Raw genomic sequence first — 22266 nt, forward strand, 5'->3', positions numbered from 1 at the left:
CGGCAGCAGCGGGGGAGGCGGGCGGGCCTGACAGGAGGGCCCCGCTGCGCCGCCCCGCTCGGCAGAGCCGTGTCCGTGTCCTGCGTCGCTACCTGAAGTTCCAGCCTCTGCCCCGGCCCGTTGGTGCTGGGGATCTGCTACCCTCTTCCTCGCGGTGTTTGGTCTTTTCCTTCGGCGTGTCACGGCTGTAAACTCGCTGCTTGCCTTCTGCGTCAGCATACGAGTCAGGCTCGTTTTTAAAAAATAGCAGGAAAAAGCATCGCCGTTTGATTCGTTAGCTGTTACCTGATTGTGCTTTGCTTCATTAAACGTAAAGACTTGTTCACCATCTTGAAGCTTATGATGACTGTAGCTCGTTTCAGTTCTTAAAGAACTAGAAATGAGTGAATGCTGTTGGTCTGTATCTCCGTATTGCTCTAAAAGTACTTCAGCAATGCAGTGTAAATAAGCAAAATCCAAACGATGTAGTGATCTCGGTGCTGGCTTGGGACTTGGAAAGCTTCCTGCTGGTGGTAAGCTGACTTCTTGAGAGAGCGGTGGATGCTCAGGAATCACCATGTGGACCCGGTGTCTCGATGGTGTTCCTGTACCCAGAGGATCTGATGCAGCTTGCCTTAGTGATGTTCCTGGTGCTGTTTTCATGGCTTGCCTGCCCCTGTGCGCTTGCAAATACTTATCTGGACCCAAAAACGCAGATCTGCTTGAAGAGTTTAGGTATTGCGAGTTGGCCTTTGAGGAGCAGGGAAGAAAAAGCCATGCTCTTACCTGACTGCACGTTATGCTGGAGATGTAACGGAAATCATTTTATCACTCCTTGTTTTCCATTTAGGAGGACATGGCTGCTCACGTGGGAGCATCCCGAACGCCTCAGGAGGTGATGGAACACTATGTGAGCATGTATATCCATGGCAACCTGGGAAAAGCCTGCATCCCTGACACCATTCCGAACAGAGTAACGGATCACACATGTCCCAGTGGCGGCCCGCTTTCTCCTAGCTTGACCACGCCGCTCCCACCGTTGGATATATCAGTGGCCGAACAGCAGCAGTTGGGATACATGCCGCTTCGGGATGACTATGAGATCGAATATGATCAAGATGCAGAGACTCTGATCAGTGGCCTTTCGGTGAACTATGACGATGATGACGTGGAAATAGAGTTAAAAAGAGCTCATGTAGATATGTACGTAAGGAAACTCAAGGAGAGGCAACGGCGGAAGAACATTGCACGAGACTATAACTTGGTACCGGCCTTTCTGGGGAAGGATAAAAAGGACAAGGAGAAAGCTCCCAAACGAAAGATCACAAAAGAAGAGAAGGAGTTGAGGCTGAAACTGAGGCCTCTGTACCAGTTCATGTCTTGTAAGGAGTTTGAAGACTTCTTTGAGAACATGCACAAGGAGAGGATACTTCGAGCAAAGATTCGGGAGCTGCAGCGGTATCGTCGAAACGGAATCACCAAAATGGAAGAGTCGGCAGAATATGAGGCAGCCAGGCATAAACGGGAAAAGAGGAAGGAGAACAAAAACATAGCTAGTTCCAAGAGAGGGAAGGAAGATGGTAAAGAAGGTGAATTTGCTGCCATTGAAAACCTGCCTGGCTTTGAACTCTTATCGGACAGGGAAAAGGTGCTCTGCAGCTCTCTAAATTTGAGTCCTGCACGTTACGTGACAGTAAAAACTATAATCATTAAAGACCATCTCCAGAAAAGACAAGGAATTCCCTCAAAGAGTCGTCTTCCCAGTTACTTAGATAAGGTACTGAAGAAAAGGATTTTAAACTTTCTAACAGAAAGTGGTTGGATATCCAGGGATGCTTCATGAAACTCAGCTGATCTGAAAAAACACAGCAGAGGCCCATTGTAGCCTCAAGGACGGTGTTATTTTTTCCTTCCCTCCCCAGAGATACAGAAATTATGTCACTTGGAAACAAACAAAAAAAGCAACTAACATAAACCCCCACAGTATTCATGATCCATGGTTCAAATAGACTTTTGCTTTGGATCGTGGAAAATCTTAATTGTGAAACTTATACATTGGATGTCACTGCTTTTGGTACATTATTAGAATGGATTTCTTTCATGTGAACTTACTCAAGTCCAGTAGTCCCAGAGTAGTTACTTTACTCCTTACTACTGGACAAATGAGTATCTGTGTAATCCTTGCTTTTCTTTGAAGGTGGGAGATGGTTTCATTTGCCGGAAACTTTCTTCTCCCTTTGTTTTGTTTTTTGGTGTAATGCTGGCAGCAAAGTGAAGCTTACAAAAGTCCTGAGCTCAGGAGCGTGGCGAGCAGGGATTTTTGTGACCACTGCTAAGCTTTCAGAACATTCTCCTTAGTAACTACAGCCAAGGCGCTGGGACAGCAGGGTGAGAGTTTCTGTCCAGAGTACAGCAGGGATGAGCCATGGCAGGGAGTGGAAGGAAAGAAGTGTGGTAGGTGAGATGCCTTCAGGTACTTGTGCTGTGGAAAGGGTTCTTGAAGAGCTACCTTCACACCCAGCTGATCTGGACATAGTTTTGACATGAGTTTTTGCTGAAACAGACCCCACTGAAGCTTTGATGTTAACTAACTGGTAGCAAAGTTGCAGGAGTACAGGGCAGCTGTGGTGCTCTGTCCGGAGGAGGGGTCAGCACTACTGTGAAGTGGCTGATTTGGGCCAGAAGTGGGGTTTGGGAAAACAGGCAGTGAGTTGTCCTGCAGTGGTTGGGAGCCCAGGCAGCAAAATCGCCGTTTCCTCTTGTTGGAGGAGCCCACTCCTCCTTTTTTGGTATCTGTAACTTCTGAGCTTGTATGGGCTGAGGAGGTGTAGCTGCCTCTTCCTGAATGTGATTGGGAGGGACAGGGAAAGGGAGCGAGATTCTCAAACAGAGTGTGATCACTGAGATTAGCTCTTAAAAACAAAAATGAGAAGTGATGCAGATCAGGTCAAAATGCACAGCTAATGTGCTCCTAAAGTGCGGAGCTGTAAATCAAGCCATTACAGGGTTCTAATTGCACATACCTTGAAACGTACTGGACTAAACGTGTTGAAGTTGAAATTACTGACATGGTAGAACTGTGAATGCAGCCCACTGCAGTGAGGACAGTGCCCCTTGAGAGGTAGCTCGTCACAACGACTACAGTCTGAGCTGGATGCCTGCGACAAGCACCAGCTGGTGATGTAACACGGCGTGTAACAGAAGTGCTGATCCTCGGTACTGTTTTAGTAAGATCTACCGATTAAGGGAAAGATGTTGAAGGAGGACTAGAAAAGGAGTTTTATGCTCATTTCATCCTTAAACTCCTGTGCTGGTATTTAACCAAATGAATAAAAAATGGTGGTTGCCACATGGAAGGCGGCAAAGTGTTACTCATGCCTAAGCCTCTCTACTGGTCATGTCCAGAGCCGTAAGCTGTGACCGGAAGCCAGTTGGGCAGGTCTTCTGGAGTGCAGGTGTGCCAAAACATGGAACTTGACTGGCTTCAGAACAAGCGCAAGCACTGGAAATGTCATCTTGGTTTCATGCTTTGGGCTGTAGTCAGTGAGGATACCACAAAATCTTGAAACAGTGTTAATTCTGCAACTTGGCAGAGGTATACTGATTAGAACTGGGTTTTAGTTAACATATCCAGCATTACCAAAATAGTGTTACCAGTGAGTTTAGAATAAAAGGGGTACAATTACAAAGCCAGCATTTCTAAGGAAGAAAAAACCAAAACTGTAGTGCCTTTTTCTTTTGAGCTTGTGATGTTATGTCCTTTCAGAAAGGTAAGGGCTATGTCCTCTCAGATGTAATACTTTGTTTGGCTTACCCGTAAGTGGCTTGTTGTGAAATATTTGAGACAAAACTGTCTCTCCTTGGCAGCAGTGGAACTAACTGCAATGTGCTGAGTAGCTTTAAGAACCACTTCCACCCTATATGCATGTACAAACAGCACACAAGTTCATAAGGTATAAACACTTAGTTATTTTCTGTGTCCTACTCCTGTGGAAAGGAAGCTCAGCCTTTCTTTCCAGTATTCTAGTTATGCAATTTGGTTCTTCCTGTAACTTGTTACCCAACCGCCATAACATACCATTAAAGATAGTGTTCTGGAACCTCAACTCTGCATGTAGCTGGGAGGTTAAAAGAATTGGGTTTTGGTTTTTTTTTAATTTTTTTTCCAAATCTGTGATTTTTATATTTCTACACTGTTGGCACATTTAAGTCTAACTGAAGCAATAGTCAAAAGCCCATCTGAACAATACTTTAAAAAAAATAATCTAGGCACCAATGAGTCATTTACATGTTGAAGTGAATTCTGCATTTACACTTCATAGTTTCTCAATTCCTCAGCCCCGCCAAAATGTTTCTTTGGTGCTAGACGTAACTTATTGAACATCAAAATGAATGTAAAATAAAGTATTTTTAATGTATGAAATATGGATATCAATATTTATTTTATACTTGCAAGCAAATTCAAGGTGGTAAATGTTTGCTTTAGCAAATACTAGTCCCTTGGAAAGGGCTTCCCTAGAAGCAATGTCTCATTGTCAGCTATGCTTTTAATTTTAAAGGTGACTTGCACTAGAGGATGCTGCTGTTCCATATTTTCACATGGAACTGATTTAGTCTAAGCATTCCTTTGTTATGAGCTGCTGTTTTGTGTTTGTTTGTTTGTTTTTAAGTTGAGATGCAGTTATGTTAATCCAGCAACTTACCAGAGCTACGCTGCTTCTCTTCTGTGGTGAAGGGGCTGAGAAAAAACATAGGAAAGCGCTCTTCAACTTGTATCTTATGTTGATCTGGAAGTGATTCCTGTACTGTACAAATAACCTAGCCTTCATGTTGCTAATGAAAAGGTGTTTTATATGCTTTATGCTCTTGACTTTTCTAATTAAAGATATTACTAATTATAGTATCTGTTCTAACAGCATTGATGTAAGCCTATGAAAAAGTGACACTCCATAAGCTGTTGAAAATACTGATCTTCTGCTACTGATTAGAGGCAACAATACGTCTGTTTTAATGCTGTATGTTTACTTCAGTCCAGTCCCAGTGATGTTTTACAGTAATATTTGCTCACTAGGTAACAAGGGAGCATTAATCCCCATTCTGTGTGTACTACCCAGTGCAGAAGGGCTTGTTACAGAGTATTCTGGGTGCAGACCCTCCTGCCCTGTGTTCCATTGCAGTCCCAGCAAGCATTAAGAACAGCGTTAGTAGGTTTGCACGAATCTTTGACCATAAACTGCCTTGTAAATCACAAACTAAGCACTGCCATTATTCTCTTGTGCAGTGGCTGCATCAAATTTCTTTGCAACTGTAACAGACTTCACTAGCCTTTCAGTTTACTATCTCTTCTTGCAAAAGGTTTTTGCATGTGCCCCAGTTGCTCTTAAGTGATGACACATTAAATACTGTGAAGGAAGATACCTGGTGAGCATGTTCAGCTCATCAGCTTCTTCCTTAAAGGGAATGTTGCACTCATTTGAATTGTGTACTGGTGTAGCTGTGCCAGACACGCAAATGCCTGTGCTGAAATCATGTAAAGCCTAACTGATGTTGTGCACACTCAGCATTTTACTAGGTTTTTGCATTGTATATTGGTAAATAAACTTGTATTAAAGTTTCTTTCCATTATTGATTTAATGGTAATGTAGCTTGTGTAATGAGGAAAATGGCTGAAGTCTTTGCAATAACAAATGAAGATGCATTTTAGCTAAAGGATGGGTGGAGAAGTGGTCTTTATGAAATAGCTAAACCAGAGGTACTGGTGGTAGCTTTGTTGGCTGCTCTTACTCTTAAATTTCAGAACCACCTCCCTCTCTTCTTTGATTTCTTCATTACTTCTTCTGTCATATGGCAGAGCCCAGAGGTGGTTTGAGCTCTCAGTGTAAGACCAAAGCTCTCCATGCTGAAAGCCTCTCTGAAAGGGCAGGCCAAGAAAAAGGAACAGCTTAAATGAGGTAGATACTCAGTTACCAGCTTTAAAGATATTAGTTTGAGTCTTGTGCTGAACATTTAACAGTAACTTGTGTTTTAAGAACACCCTGAATGAAGTAATGTAGTCCAAAAAAGACAGTTTGTGTGAGGCATTGGGAAGCTCATTAACAAAATCTTCACCTGCTAGAGAAGAAGCTGTCCCTCTGTTTTAATTGCCCTACTGGAGAAACTTCTATACTAATGAAGTTGTTAGATTTAGTTTAGATCCAGAGAGGTTGGAAGCAGGCAGAACAACAGATGACAGTTCTTAAAAAGGTATATAAATCAACCCTGGTCCCTTTACAGCATATCAGTTGAGGATGGGTTCCAATCAAAGTGCAACTCAATCCAACTTCACACAGCTACAGTGTGCTCTAACTCAACTCAGCTGGAAGGAAGTTCCTTCCAAATTTAACTTAAGTATATGGAATCCCCCTTTTTTTTCTGTACTTTTACACTCAATCTTTGCATTTTGATCCCTGTACTTGATTAGTTTAAAAAGATTAACGCTGTTGTTGTCTTCTCACACACACCAAAAACTATTCTGCCTCTCCTGCCCAGTCAAAGCATTGATTTTCTTTCTCGGAGTTAAGAAAGAATTAACGAATCCTTAAACATGACTGACCCCCAAACAGTAGTATGCATTTATGTTGTTCTAGTTAACTGTCTGATTCCCATGAGGCAAACCAGTACTGGGAAGAAAATAACCACTTCTCACCAGGAGTAGTAGGTCTAGTGTTCAGTAAGCTTTTGGCAACTCTGCATCTGAACCAAAAAAAAAAAAATCAATACTTGACCTTAAGGTAAGAAGCTCCTTAATACCAAGACAACCAGAAACAAGGGTGAGAAATTCAGAAGTACTTACTGTTTACCAGGTGCTAATAACATGCATAAATTTGAAGTTTCTGTCCTGTGTGTTAAATGTATGGTCTTTGAGGATACAAGAGGACAGATGCTTTGTCAGTTGTGTAATTTGACAAGTTCCATCCGCTCCTATCCAGGTGACCAGACAAATGTAGGACAAAGCATTCAGTTAATCATGTACTGTATTTTAGCCTGACCCTGCAGGATTGGGAGCAGCAGGTGGAGTTAGACACGGCAAGAGCTGCCTATGGGAAAAGTTCTGTTGCAACTTAAGAGCCAACCTGAGTAAATGCAAGAAATGAAGATGAAACTAAGTTCACATTCTTGTTTAAGCCACTTACTTACTTACATGCAATTATTTATGTAATTCTAAAAGACAGTATATATATATATATATATATATACACACCAAACTCTCAGCTACTCACTTCTTTGGGTATTCGGGCTTTCAGCAGGGTTGTAACTACAGTTTGCATAACAAACTGATTGTAAAGCTTGGAAGTTACAAGACTATCAAAATTGTTTAAACCAATTTATACAATATTAAATTAAAAATCCAGAGATAGGATAAATTCCATTGGTTCTTCAATGCCATACAAGTATTAGATGGTTTTCTTGAGTCAATATTACTACAGAACAAAAAGGGTTGAACAATTACAACAGATGTCTACTCTTCATTGCCTTTTATTTACAGGTCAGAATTCACAAAGGTTTCAATTTCAGCTGTTGAGAGAGATTATTTCTGAATAGACAAAAAAGGGCATTTATCACATCAATGTGTAAAAGCTGATGGATGCTTGCAGGAAATGGGTTATTGTGCTACTTCACCCACTTCTGCAATGTTAGAGTCTACAAAACAAAGGAAGCGTTTGAACCACTATTTGGATTTTCAATGTACACACAGTGATAAACGTGAGATTGTAAAATTCTTGTGAGCATTTTGTTCCTTTCAATTTAATGCACCTTTGGTAGCAACAGTTGTAGAAACTATCTAACCTAAAGCATTAGAGGCCTTAATGGCTCTTGTATTTCACACTTCAGAAGAGAGCTTATGGAACAGTGATGTTGAAGGCCACTAAGCAGGAGAATTTCATCAGTTGCTTCATTTTCACTGAGAGAATTCAACCAATTCATTTAAACCTCTCAGGGGGCAGAGGAATGAGGAAAGCATGGGGTAAGAGAAAAACCATCAAGCTGTTTAATAGTTGTATGGCATTTTAAACTCTCAGATTAAGCAGCTAAGCGTCTTTCACAACACCCACCAAGGCAGGCCGCAGTGTACGCCCATGCAGCTTATAGCCAATCTTGGATACTAATGCAATAGTGCCAGGCTCCTTCCCTTCCATGGGAGCATGGAACAATGCTTCATGTTCATAGGGATCGAACTTGGCTCCGACAGGATCCAGTCTGAGCAGGCCATGTTTTTTAAACACCTTTTGAATCTGTAGTTCTGTCATAACAAGACCTTCATATAAGCTCTTCAAATGAGGATTTTCATCCTTGATTTCTTCTTTTGGAACACTTTCTGTTGCCTTCTCCAGAATGTCTGCAACTTCTAGTAAGTCCTTACAGAAGCTCTGAATCCCTAAAAAGAAATAAAAGAGAAGGGAATGGGATTAGTCCACTGAGGGAAGCAAGCATTAAAAAACAAACAAACAAACAAACAAAACAAAACACAACCCCAAAACCTACAGCAATAATCTGTATTCTTTTACATTTTTAACAAGGTATATGATACTGTAAACATTTGGGGTAAAATGTCCTTTCCAATTTACTTTATAATCCAGAACTATTACAGAGACCTTGAAATCCAGATCACCTGCTCTAGTTCTATGGAAGAGCTAAAAAAAGAGCTAAAGCTATGCTGATGACCTGACATTAACAGTTAAAATTCTAACTGAAGTTACCAAAACTTTCAGATGGCTTAATGTAATTTCCTCATGTCTCTCACCTAAAGTTCAAAGCGTTATGTTGCCCTATTCCTACCCTTTAATCTGATGTGCTAAAAATATTTACAGAAGAAAAACCATGTAGTTGGACTGATCAGGAGTCCAAGAGATGAACAGGGATTATTCCTTGAATGAAAAGAACTCACACCTCTCCCTCCCACTACAAACCACTTTTACAGAGACGGAAGCTGTGCCTTGTAAAGACCAAGCAATTCCTAAGCTAACGATAGTACGTATCCTGAAGCTGTTCTCTGGCTCACACTAAAAGAATCCTGACTAATCTCACTTAAGGCAAACTGTCTCTAGAAATAATGAAAAATCAAAATGATTCAGTAGAGTAACACATTTATATGTAGAGGTAAACCAATGACAAACTGCACTGCATTTTGGTAGCGTTTTTGGTTGGTTTTTTTTTCCTTCCCCACAGCCAGCCCTTTTAATTCTAGCTCACATTTTAGATGTTGTTTTTTTCCTTACCAAGAAGCAATATGCGCATTACCAGAGGACAAGTCCTCGGTTTAAACAAAAAAACACCTATGGAAGCACCTTGCAAAATCTATAGGGATCAGCTTGTTCTCAGGAAAGGGTCACTTTAACAACTGCACACCTCTGTAGAGACTCGAGCTCTTCATAGAACAGTAACTAACAGTGTCCAAGTAGTTCCAAAAATATGAACAAATGAATGAAGGTTTTAAATTAAAACTAAAACTGTGGTTAGAGCTGAAGTGTCCCAAACATAGATTAACCAGTTGTCTAGTGATCTGGATCAAACCAAATAACCAAACTCTTCAGAAGGTGGTTTGGAGTGGGTTTTTTTGGTGTAACTTATCTCTGCAAATATCTGTGACTGCATCTCTGTGAATTTATGCAAGTCTCATTAATGAGTTTCTCTTCCTTCAACAGAAAAAGCAGTCATATACAAATGATAAAACTTACAATCATGCAAATTATCTATAATTTAGTTTTCAGGAGAAATTGTATTTTAATAGTTATTTCTATTGTAGCACCTCTGAGGTCAGACATGACTCAAAGTCCTTCTGCACTAAGTAGCGTATTAGTGAAACAATGCTTATTGAAAATCAACTTCAGGATGAAGCATTCAAACATCCATGAAAAGGTACAAGAATAGTATCTAACTGAGAAATGCTTTTTCTTACAGTACAGATTAACCGAAGACCCTGTATTCAGAAATAAAAACTTCTATATTCAGAATTAAACTATACAGCTGTGGATAGTGTGTGCCAAAAAAGGCCAACTCATTTTTCAAGTCAGAGTGACAGTCAAACACTAAGATGATAGAGCACTCTTCTGCAGTATTTGCATACAATTTCTGTTTTACAGATTTGTGTTTGAACTGTCAAAAAGCTAAATCAGATGTCAGTAGCCTGGCTCCTGAAGAAAGATGTGTTTCTAGCATGCTTCAAACTGAGGAACTGTTCAAACCTCTCTGCCTCAAATACGTTTTTAACCAAGTAGTCAGAATCACTGGGAAAGACAACTTGTCAAAAACGTGAGCCAGTTAGCTCAATTTTCCAGGCTTTGCATTTCCTGGGTTTTATGAGTACACACAAAAGGAGCCTCCACTGACCGTATAACTTTGCCTCTTCTACCAGTTTCTGGCTTCTTTGCCTCACGTTTTCTGCATCTGCCAAGGCACGCTTGTACTTGTCCTAAAGAAGAAAAACCAGTAACAGAAGATATTTCATTCCTGGTGGCTGGGTAGTTGACAATAATTCAAAACAGCATATTCAGTATAAAACAGCATTTTAAACAGTTACATTGCCTAAACCCACCATCTGAAGACAACATGTGAATTATCACAGCATCCTTCCTACCAAGGCAGGTGTTTGCTTCACTTTACTGCAGCCAGAAGTGAGGGAAAGGAAATAAGATGGGTTTCCAGACTCTCAGTATTTGTCAACAGATTACCTGGAAGAAATTTTTAACTCTATGTATATATCAAGTTTTCATAATATCAAAGATTTCTGCTTTTTCTGATGTACGTTCACAGAAAGCCTTCATCCGTCATAAGGTATTCTGACACTATGGCAAACGAGATTCAACCCAGCCATGACTTTCAAACCATCTCTTCCCTCTCCATACATACGACAGAGGGTCCTCCAGTTTTTTCAGACTTCACGAACTATGAAGTCTAACTCCTCTGTTGTTCAGGTTAAGTTCTGGTCTATTCCTAGCAATATGGCCATCTAGCACAGATGTGCTAAGAAATTCAATAAACTTAGGCACTTGAGGTTGAGTGCTTCACCGCCTAACTCAGAACTCCATGTTGGCCTTCCACTCTGAATATGCTTGACCTTCACATGTTAGTGAAGAATCTCAAAACTGAATGAAAATAGTCAACGAGTTGACTGAAGAGCCACATTAGGTAGCCAATAGCAAATGCTGTCAACAGAGATGTTAAGTGACACCTCAGCTTTGTTCTTCAGTGCTTTGGGAAAGGCAACAGAAAGGAAACTCAATCCACTTATGATCCATAGGTGCTGCTTCTATAGAAGGTTTGAAGGGCTCTCCAAGAGAGGTTGGAAACCTCCTAAGTATGTAATAAGTACACTATTATATAAAAGCTAAGCATCATTAACCCTGACCTTTGAAAAGTCAGCAGCTGTTTTCAGAAAGCCTACCTACTCTTAGCACACACAAATACACACATCAAAGACACAGTCAAACCCTTCCATGGGCTTCCAAAAATTATTTCTCCATTGAGCAAAACCTAAGTGAACTGAAGCCAGCAAAACTCAGTAACAAATGTTCAGGCTGGACAAGGTTCAATTCCATCCAGAAATCAGAAAGAAACTATCCAAAATCTTAATTTTGGACCAGGGATGCATCTCGGGTCTTGTAGCACATCTACTCTTAAGTTTAAAGAAATTATTGAATTGTAGGTTTTTATTCAACAACTAAACAGTAGTCACACAACTGTATCCAGATTGTGCACCGAGAACCTGTAATGAATGCTCTTAGGTATGCGGTTTGTAAGGTATGCAACCTGATGACCAAAAGACACTTACAGTGACTTCTTTTAGTTGTTCTTCCAGTTTGGCCTTTTCTTCAGTTAAAATTTTTTCAGCAGAGCTGGGTTCAACCTTCTGCTCATTTTGGCTCTGACTCTGGTCCTCTTCCAAGTTCTGGCCAGTATTTTTCTGTTGTGTTGCTACACAAAGCAGTCGTGGAGAAGTCCTAAGGCAAAAACATGTGGACAATATTAATCAGTTGCTTACTTTGTAAGATATTAGCCTTTTCTGGACATACTGGACACTTTATTTGACACATCGATGTCTACAAAATTCTCACATTAAAGTACAAATTAATACAACAATTCTAGGTCTATGAAAACTGTTTGCAGAATGTTTCATCAGAAGTAACTGAACTTAGCCCATCTAAATGGTTGCAAAAAATAACTTTGCTGCAAGATTCCAACCTCTGGGCAGCAGCTTCTAAGTGTCCATTATATTCTGTTTATAAAATTGCAGCACTTTTATGGGGAATATGAGCTCGTTCTCAGCACCGTACTCCATCAGGAAGCAAATACAGTTTACGTGATGCAATCACCTGCAACAGTCTCCCAGAAAACACACCAGCGAGAACAGTGGTTTGTGGCTGATTGCTAGCAAGCAACAGAAAAGCGCCTTCCGTGTTACTACTGTATCCATCGCAAATATCGCGTCAAGAAGGGGCCAGTCTCCATGAAGACGACTATTTATCCCTTCCTAACGCTTCTTGGGCTGAACTAACCGAGCCACCTGAGCAAACCGGTTCGCGGACGAGGCGAGTGGATCGGTGCCGCAATGACAAAAGGCCTCGGATCCCTGCAGACCACATCAGGACTTCAGGCCTGGAGGCCTTCGGGCTCAGGACGGGGCCAGGAGGGCCCCGCCACGCCTGGCCGGGCCCCTCTCCCGGGGGAGGGTAAGGGAAGCCAGCAAAGGGCGGCTGGGGGGGCCGGCACCAGCCCGCCCCGGCCGTAGGAAGGGGCTCCCCGGCGCAGAGCCGGAGGGCCGGGGTTTGGCAGGTGGAGCACCCCGGCACGGCGGCGCTGGGCCCCGCTCTCCTCCTGGCCCGGCCCGGGCGGGCGGTGGCGAGACGGCGAGTCCGGACCGGGACGCGGACCCGTCCCGAGGCGCCCGATCCAGGCCGGGCGGCGCGGCGCGACCCTCACCTCAGGGAGAAGCTCAGCAGCGGGTACCGCGGGCGCACCGCGGACCGCACGCACTGGGCCACCGCCGCCATAGCGCCTTCCTGCCCACCGACCGCCTCAGCCCGCCCCTCCGGGCCTCCGCGAGACCGCCGCCAATCAGCGAGCGGGCAGGCTAAGAGTGACGCGGCCGACGACCGATCCGCAAGGCGGATGCACGCCTCGGGCCAAACAGGCGAGGTGGGGGTGGAGCCTACAGCTCTTCCGGGGCGTTGCGGAGCGCTCCCGTGAGGAGCTCTCTCCTCGCCTCCCCCTCGTGGCGGAAGGTGACGTGCCGGTGGGCGTGGCCGCGGGCGAGGCGAGGGAGGGGGCGGTGCTCGCGCCGCGGGGGGAGCCATTTTGTGTTGTGAGGGAGCGGGCGACGCAGGGTCTGCTGGGGTGCTCGCTGCCCTTCTGTGGGGTGTTAAGACGTAATGTCGGGAACGAGAGCCTGTGGGAGTTAGCAGGGCACTGGCTAAGGTCAGGGATTGGTATGTCCCTGTCAAAACTGGTCACTGCAAGCTGGAGGAGACAGTTTGGTGGCTGCAGGTGGTCCAGTCTAACGATCGTGTCTTTCCTGTGCAAGTTGTGACTGAAGAAGTTTGAAGATTGCAGCTCATTTTTTTTAAAAAACTGCTGAAAAACCCTGTCATCAGTAGTACCTTGTAGTCTGTCAACAGTTTGGCTGCGAACCTCCACATAGAGGTTTTCATCATGTGCATCTATACATGCTCACTAACTGCTGTATACAATCTTGCTGGATAATTGTGATCTAAAATCCTGAGCTTTCATTAAAAGGGATAACATTTCTAATCCATGGCTTCCAAATTTGGCCACCTGCTTGTGCAACCTGTTTGTGCAAGTGTCCCATGTAACTGGAGGTTATGGAAACTGCTCGGTGATTCTTGGTTGACCTAACTTGAGCAGTGTTGTCAATTAGTTTGTCATTACCCTGTTCAAAGGGAAAAAAAAATCAAGGTCACGCATTTATCGTACAGTCCCAAAGTGAGTGCTAGATTATTCACAGATGCCTGAACAACAGCTGTTAACCTGATTTTTGCATGCATTGATGCACTTTCCAAATGCAATTTGAAGGATAGAGAAGATGCAGATTCCATAAGCCAAATTCAGTAAATGTTATATTCAAGTGTATAATTAAAGTATTACTGAAAAAGAAGCTGCAGAAGACATTTTTGGCTTGCCACATGAGAATCCTGCAGAAGTTAGGACCTTGCTAAGTTCAAACTTTGGCAGAGCACACTAAGTTTTCAGTGTGGCTTTTATTTGGCAGGTTTGCTTGTCTATGATGTGTCGCTTCATGGCCTCTGCAGAAAGCAGGATATGGTATAATGAGGCCAGTGGCCTCATACTGTGACAAATGTTAGATCCCAAGAAGTCTCGCTGTCTCCTACAGTTCCATGGATGTGGATTTCTCCTCCTGTGAAAAGATTGGAAGAGCTAGAAGCATACCAATAAACATTCTTGGGTGACAACAGGCAACAGCTCTAAGATAAAAACCAAATGGGTTTGTAGTCCGTGGTTTTTATGTTTTGGTGATTGCTGTTTTGTGATGTGACACCAGTACAGTCCAATGGCTTGCCTATACAGAGCACAGCAAAGAAGAAGGGTGTATGCCATGTGCTGTCCATACATGGAGTGGCTGTAGTGCTGTCAGTATCAGCTTTCTGGAAAGTAGGTAAGCCACAAATTCCAAGCTTCATCCTCAGAAATACTGAAAGAAGTCATTGAGGAAATCTGTTAAAGATGCTGATAATCCTGAGGAAGGATCAGAGAGAACAAGGAGAAAAACTGGATATTGAATAGCCGTAAAGGATGATACCCACAGAAAGGCATGAAGAAATGAGACAGGGAAGGTAAGTGGATATTTAGGTCTGATGTTATTAAAATGTTTCCTGGAAGGATAATTGGTTCCTTACAAAACCTAGACAAGCAGTCTGACTGTCTCTTCTTTCTTGTCTGTTGTTTTGCCCTGACACCCTTAGGATGGAGCTTCCTATTTCAGCCTTTCTTCATTCTCTGCTGCCTACCATCTTTGGAAGTTGTGCTTGATTAATGATCGATCACAAAATCACAGAACTGATAACAAAAGGTTGAGAAAAGCCCATTGCCAGCTTGTCTCATTAATAACTGAGTAAAATACAGTGGACTCAAGATTTCTGAAACAAGTTTCCTCTTGTATTGGGACCCATTTACCCCAAATGACAGTTCATAGGCCTTCTGCAAGCAAATTTTAAAGATACTCCACACTGAAAATGAATTTTGCTGTGAATTGCTTAACTTGGAACTGCTGTCAAGAAACCCCCCAGGTAGCACAGATACTGATGGGTCAAGACTAAACAGCATATGCAGCACAAAAGAAGGGGATGCAAGTTTACGTGGAGCTTGTTTGCATCATGACTGATCTTTGCTGTAAGTACTGTCCCACTTTGACAAAAAAAAAAAAAAAGGCTTTTTCATGCTTCTGACTTACACTATTGCAGTCTGTTCTGTTTTAATTGTAGTGCCACCTAGTGGGTTGTTTTCTTTTTAAACTCAACTAATGGAGTGTTCAGCATCTGTTGCTTCACCTGGTTGGCAGTCACAGATGTTCAATAACAAGCATAGTTTTGTTCTTGAGCAGTCCTCTCCATATCAAGCGGTCTTTTGCTCTTCACATAAATACCGGGTTTGAATATGATTTGATGATAAGTAATGCTTATCCTGAATTCTAAAACATTAACCACTGCTACTTTTCAACTCAATGTGGTTGAAAGTGACTCTAACCTCTAATTTCTGTGGACTAGTGATAGAATCAGGTAGCCTGGATATGATTCCCCGTTCCTCTAGTGATTCACTTTGTGGTCTTGTGCAGTTATTTAACCTCATTTCCACATTTCTACAACTACAAATTAAGGGTAGTAATCTTTCAGTACCCTACAAGAAGGTTGTTTAGAGAGCACAAGGGAATTTCTGTGATATTTTGAAAATTCAAAATGTCAACTGAACGAGAAGTGTCTTTTTTTATTATTAACATTGCACTTGTAGTAAAGAGACTTGTAATCCTTCGAGATGAAAAATGCCATGAATGCAAGAGTTGTGCTTGAAAAGTTAAATGAAAAATTAAGGCATTTCTGTTTCTCTAAAATAAAAAAGGTAGCTCTGTCTCCTAATGCTAAGATATAGTCTACTGGTATTTGACCAGCAAACAGAATGCCATTACATTTGTGTTTCACTATGAACTGTATTATTAGTGTTTTGAGGGTAAAAGCAAAAGGGTATTGTATCTTGTCCGATCAGATATGTTATATGTCATCCTAATCGGAACCTAATATTGAGCTATGGTGGGAGCACGTGGGGAAAAAAAATACCAAAAAATACCTTTGTCAATATTCTAGCAGTGACCTTTTGGGCCAGTTACCAGGAAATACCTCAATCGAATTAAAAATGTTAATTTAGCTGTAAGACTGTTACTGAATTCTATAGCAGTGAAGAAAACCTTTTTATTCATACCTGTGCCCTTTAGAAAAGATCACAGATAAGACCACTTAGCCATAGTATTCCATAGTCCATTGTGGGAAGATGTCTAGTGTAAAATTAAGGGACTGATCCTTGTGTATAAAATAATAAAAAAATTTCCTCCATAAGGATTATTGAGACTGAGGATCAGCTACACCCTGGATCCATTTCAGACAGAGGACAATAAAGATTAAATCATTACTTGAATCCAGAAACTTTAAATCCTGAAATGCAGGTTGGGATGTGTGTGGGAGATAACCTTATTTTCTTTTAATTAGAACAGTATTAAAATGGTTAATCTGTACATTCAGAATTTATAATTTTTAATGCAAACATTTTAAGAAATCTCTCCCAGGAGAGAATGTGTAATACCTACTTTCTGCCTAGTTTCTCCTTAGGCTGAAAATACAGAATCATACATCTTGCTCTGATTATAAAGAGTACCCTTTGAGTTCCCATAGCTTTTTGCTAACTAGTTTGAAAGGTACATATTGTAACTATCTTGTTGCCTGGAGAATGTTGTTGCTGTGTTGGAAATCTAATAGCTATAGCCACAGGGCTCTGAAGAGAGCTAATTAGAGCAATTTAGAATAACAAAAGTTCTGTTCCTGGGAGGACACTGATGAGATCCTTCCCCAAAGCAGCATGCCACAATTTCAGAGACAATTTATTGGAATATTCCTGCATAAGTCATCTGGTATCCCAAGGACTTACAAATCTGGCTGTCTATTACAGTTTAGCCCTCATGTTATCAGGGGTACTTGTGTATGTCTTGTAACATTCCTGGAGATATAAAAATGGAAAAACCCTGTCAATCAAGCATTGTCTATCTTACTTTAGTCTAGTTACCAGTCAGAACCAAGCTGTTCAAATGCACAGAAACAATCTTCTATCATGCTGATGGGGGTTTCCACCTTGAGACAAATTTATTGAGCTTTGAGAGAAGAGTTTTCAAATCAATTGTGCTTCTCTTAGTGTGTGGTCATGGATTTTCTTAATATTTTTTGTAAAAATAAATTGTTGCCTTTCAACTTACCGGAACAAGTCAATAGAAGAGATCAGCTCTCTTTTGTCACATTCAGATTTGCCAAGAAGACAGCAGTTGTTGGTATCCATTCCTGTGCGAAGGCTCACAATGGAAGTGCTGTTAATGGAGTGGTATTTTGACATTCAGATCTACATTTTTCTTTCTTTCTTTCTTAATTTTTCTTTAAGATTTGATGAATTGGTTGCTGTGGGCCCATTTCTGCTGCCCTTGTGTACAAGTGATTTGTATTAGTCAAAGGGAATGTTGTACAGTGAAGGACTGCCAAGCCAGGTGCTAGGCAAATAGGCTGCCAGTAGCGCTGTAAAAGCCTGAGGCCTGGCTATTTATTGCTCAAGTGTGACTTGTGCAAATGTTTCTTCCTTGCTTTTTACATATTTTTTCTGATGACTGACAGGATGTTGAATGGCATGGTTGGTTGGGCCAGTGCATGGAGCTCTGTTTAGGCATGGTGTTTTAGTGCTCTGATTCACAGTTCAGTCTCATAGGTAGGCTGTTCTTCGTGCACCCAGCTGGCGAACAAAGGAGGAATGCTCGTTGCTGATGTTGTGCAAGGCTATTGAAAAGCTACAAATGAACAAAGCGTAAAGCAAAATTTAAAAAGGTTATCTTGCACTTTTATTCAACTCCTCTAGAAAGCAGCAAGAGCTTTTAATTGTGTTTCTATGCATAATTAATGAGTGGGTGAACACTCCTGTGGGAACATTGCTGTGCTCCATTCAATCCTAATCTGGCTAGGTGAGTCTGGCCAGAATGGGGACAAAGAGTTCAGCTAAAACTAGCTGGAGTGGGAGGGAATAAAAAGCTTCCAAATATCTGATTGCCACATACATAAATTCTGACACCTTTTTGGTGCTTTATGTGGCAGTCACAGTCTCTGAACCTGGACTTAAACCTCCTGGACTCCAAACCCTAAAATGAAAGCTTTACCCTTTGTTCCCTTTCCACAAGCATCTGTGAGGGCACAACTTCAACCCTGTTATAGGAGCTTATATCATCATTAAAGTTAGACTGGTGAAATTGAAGGCATGTGTGTGTTTTTGTCAGATTTTCCTCAAAATCACTTGGGTTCTGTTACTGATATCTGTGGTATAACTCCAGTTTTTGGAGTTTATTTGAATGTAAAACCTCTGCCAGGCAGGTACAGACTGAACTGAATTAAAGCCCTTGTTTTACATCCACAGTACTCGCACCTTGTTCAGAAAGCAAGAGCATGGCTGCTTTATGTTTTCTAATAGCTGTTACCCAAAGTACTTTCACTGCTGTTTTAAAGGTCACCTCAGATTTATGAATCACCTCAGGTTAATGTGTTATTAATCAATCAGAAACTGGTTGAAAATTACTGGTTCACCACTGTGAATGCTCCTGTGCTAGATGTTTATAAAATAAAATACTAGGAAGGGAATCTGTACTTCCATGCTATGTGTTAAGTAGGAATTCTGTTGTTATAGCTGAAACCGCATAGTCTTTCCCTCTGACTCCATTACCAGCTCCTGGTCTCTGCACTGTTCTCTCATCTGACTGGAGAAGCTGCCTCTCATTGCCTTTATAACACATTGTTGGTCCTTGGATTTTGCCCAGGCTTATGCTGCCCTTTCTCCTTCTTCCTCTTCCACCTTCCGCTCTTCACTTTCCATTACCATGTCTGCTCTGTTTAGAGTGGAAGAGCCTCTTAACACAGTACTTCCATCTCTGCTTACTCACTTGTTCTTGGGTTTTGCTGAAGCTATCCTTGCTTAAGATCTCATAATGATTTGTGATCAAGAACACCGTCACCTTTTTGATATTAAACATTGTTTCAACAGCACTGTGTTCATTTCTAGAGGTGGTGTGACTGGTACCCTCTGCTCTGGTTCACGATATTAGTGTTGGTTGATAATTATGCTTGTGCTGTGTGGTAAAGCATTAAGGTGGAGAATCCCTGCCCTGCTGTGGCTTCTCTTTTAATTCATATTTATTACTGAACAAAGCAGACTCTTCCATTTCAAAGAGCTTATAGCTTTTTTATGACTAGTGTCTGTGGTTTATTAGACCACCTTTTTCTGCTTGCTTAATTTGTATTTTAGTCTATTTTAAAAATGATATTTCTATTGTGTCTTTTTAGATATGTGTTTATTACTTTTCTAGGACTCCCCAAGTACCTTGGCTGGCAAAGTCTTAATGAATAAAATTACTGTCATGTTATAGCTATAAAAATCCACTCCCTCCTTGGAATGGGACGTGCAAGTTTGAAGAAGCTGCAGAAAATGAGAAGTATAGTTATCTTGGAGTTATTTTAAGTAAAATAGGATAAATACAAAGGAAAAATATTTGTTAAATTATTTTGCAGTTATGAACTGTTAATGTGTTGATCTTCCTAATTCTACATTATGCACATAAACCAAATGGTGTATCTGTACTATTATTACAGTGACGTTTGCTTTGTAGGGCAGATTTACCCAGGCTAACCTTGTAGAACGCTGACAGTAGTTTTGAAATACCAAAGAATTCAGTATGTGCTAGAAAACCTGCCTGAGTGTCACGGTACATTGTCGTGCTAATTAGCTCTGAGCTGGTTGTGATTCTGGAGAGCAACTAGTGTCTGAGGCAGCTTGTATCTCATACAGCTCTGTACTGCTCTGCACACACATTAGCAACTGTCTACACATTGATTTGACAGCTTTTCTGTTACTTAGAACAGAATGAGCTGTTTTGGACTGCTGGTTGTTGTTTTTCAGTAAGAATTGTTAATACCCTAGTACAACACCAAGTGAATAAAAGGTGTACAGACAAGAAGCTGAGGCTTCAGAGATAACTCCGAAAGCTGTAAGGTAGATGCTGTACTCCTCTGCCATAAGACAGCATGACAGACTCAGAGGATCTGTTCTCATGGTTCTCCACATTGCAAATAAGTGTGTTTCAGAGCCAGCTTTCCAGTAAACTCCAGCTAAACTATGTAGACTGTGTAAGCAGTTGGCCAGTGCAGCTACAAGCAAGGTCAAGCAAGAGCACAGCACAGGAAATATTTATGCACTAATGTCAATTTCTTTGTTACAGCTCATGGTTTGTAAGGAATAAATTCCCAGGTGGAAGCAACAAGCAAATTTACCCAGCTTTTTACATTTCAGATATTGCCTGCCTTTGTACCTGCTCTGCAGATCACTAAGTGCAAAATGCTGATAAAATTAGTTGATGTCTTAAGGCAGTCTCAGCTTTTCAGGCAGAGTCACTGAACAGGAGAGATGGGATGCATTTATCTTCCTCAGTTGGCACAATGTTATGGGTTGGCCCCAGCCAGCAACAAAGCATCCACCAGCCGCTCGCTTATGTCCCCCACCCCCCAGCAGGAATAGGGGAGAGAATTGGAAGGGCAAAGGCAAGAAAAACTCTTGGGCCAAGATAAAGACAGTTTAATAAGGAAAGGAAAAAATTAAAAAACCTCACCAAGTGATGCAAAGGCAATCACCACCTCTCACCAACAGACTGATGCCCAGCCAGCCTCTGAGCAATGACTGCCTTGAGAGACTCCCTCCCCAGTTTTATTGCTGAGCATGACATATGGCATGGAATAACCCTTTGGTCGATTTGGCTCAGCTGTCCCAGCCATGTCTCCTCCCAACCTCCTGTCTGCCCCCAGCCTGTTTGCTGGGGGGGCAGAGTGAAAACCAGAGGTGGCCTTGGCACTTTGTAAGCACTGTTCAGCAATAGCTAAAACATCGGTGTGTTATCAACACTGTTAGTCATAAATCTAAAACACAGCATCATACAGGATGCTGTGAAGAAAATTATCCACATCCCAGCCAGAGCCAGTACATAAAATAGATAGGCCTGACCCTGCAGTGGGATAAATGCTGTGCTAGCTATAAATACAACTTGACTGGATTTTTATCTTCTCTTCTTACTTTCTTTAGCTCATGTTCATGACATGTATCCAGTTGGCATAGAGAAATACCAGTATCTTAAACTCCTAATAAATTTTATGAAAGCTAGAAGCAAAAGTTTCAAATGGAATGGCTGAAATTGTGCATCTGATCTCTCTTTACGCACATAAATATTTTGATATTTTGGTCTTCAGACATGTTCTTCAGTTGCAGTTCCAGAAAATTTGTAGGTCTTCATTTTACAGGGGTTGTATATTCATCAGTTTTTTCTTGCATTTTGTGATACATTTTCATTGTATATTTAGATGGAATTCTAGTTCAGATAAGTCTGTAACCTAGATAAATATAAACCCCTGGTTTAGAGAAACTTGTTCCTGTAGAACTGTGTCTTTTCTTCTAGAAAAGTCTGTGCCCTATGGTGAAATCTCACTGTTTAGGGACTTTCTGGAATGCCATTTCTAGCATTCCTCCATTTGCCCTGTAAGTGCTCCTACTTTACTTGAGCCCCTGTTTTTATGTGAAATTTGTTACATTTATTTCTAGAATGGACGATCACTTGGAGCAGAGATGCTGAGATGACAGTGTAATGTGAGATGGAGGTGGTAGTAGGCTGGAAACAGTAATACATTATTAAAACCAAGCAGTGTTTTGATCTACACAGGGTCAAGGGATAATCAGGCTTCATTTTGTTTGGCTAGTGATACCACTGTGGAACTTTTGTATCTGTCATTTGGGCTGGCAGCAGTTCTTTGGTTTTTCCACCATGTAAGTTACAAAGCGAACGATTCAGGTGCTAAAATGTGTGCAGTCCCATTGTAGACACCTCACATACCCCACCTGGCCTCCAGCAGCTGTTCCAGAAGTGCACAAGCCTTAGTAAGTCTTGTTTTGTTT

General features: G+C 41.6%; 2 protein-coding genes across 3 annotated transcripts; one reads left to right on the forward strand and one right to left on the reverse strand.

Annotated features, from left to right (window-relative positions):
- Nucleotides 1-556: 556 nt before the first annotated feature.
- On the forward strand, nt 557-3927 carry TADA2B (transcriptional adaptor 2B). Its single transcript, XM_010583546.1, has 2 exons — nt 557-727; nt 830-3927. Exons 1-2 carry the CDS (start codon nt 557-559, stop codon nt 1820-1822), a joined length of 1164 nt encoding a protein of 387 aa, XP_010581848.1. The 3' UTR covers nt 1823-3927.
- Nucleotides 3928-4024: 97 nt separating this feature from the next.
- On the reverse strand, nt 4025-13031 carry GRPEL1 (GrpE-like 1, mitochondrial (E. coli)). 2 transcript variants are annotated; one of them, XM_010583497.1, is made up of 5 exons: nt 12937-13030; nt 11789-11957; nt 10348-10429; nt 8073-8395; nt 4025-7091 (listed from the first exon to the last, which is right to left on the reverse strand). In XM_010583497.1, exons 1-5 carry the CDS (start codon nt 13005-13007, stop codon nt 7080-7082), a joined length of 657 nt encoding a protein of 218 aa, XP_010581799.1. In that variant the 5' UTR covers nt 13008-13030; the 3' UTR covers nt 4025-7079. The 2 variants fall into 2 exon arrangements, with proteins under 2 accessions (XP_010581799.1, XP_010581798.1); XM_010583496.1 differs by lacking the exon at nt 4025-7091 and having other exon boundaries at nt 7330-8395; nt 12937-13031.
- Between the last annotated feature and the right edge of the window lie 9235 nt (nt 13032-22266).

Source organism: Haliaeetus leucocephalus, unplaced genomic scaffold, assembly GCF_000737465.1.
Source record: "Haliaeetus leucocephalus isolate CR32 unplaced genomic scaffold, Haliaeetus_leucocephalus-4.0 Scaffold906, whole genome shotgun sequence".
NCBI lineage: Eukaryota > Metazoa > Chordata > Aves > Accipitriformes > Accipitridae > Haliaeetus > Haliaeetus leucocephalus.

Bases quoted from the DNA above. Each gene is read 5' to 3' on its own strand.
- TADA2B (XM_010583546.1), top strand. From the start codon at position 557: ATGTGGACCCGGTGTCTCGATGGTGTTCCTGTACCCAGAGGATCTGAT. The intron at 728-829 runs GCCTTTGAGGAG...TTTTCCATTTAG, and splicing joins AGTTTAGGTATTGCGAGTTG to GAGGACATGGCTGCTCACGT.
- GRPEL1 (XM_010583496.1), bottom strand. From the start codon at position 13,007: ATGGCGGCGGTGGCCCAGTGCGTGCGGTCCGCGGTGCGCCCGCGGTAC. The intron at 10,430-11,788 runs GTAAGTGTCTTT...TTTCTTCTTTAG, and splicing joins AACAACTAAAAGAAGTCACT to GACAAGTACAAGCGTGCCTT. The intron at 8,396-10,347 runs GTCAGTGGAGGC...ATTTCTTTTTAG, and splicing joins AGAAGAGGCAAAGTTATACG to GGATTCAGAGCTTCTGTAAG.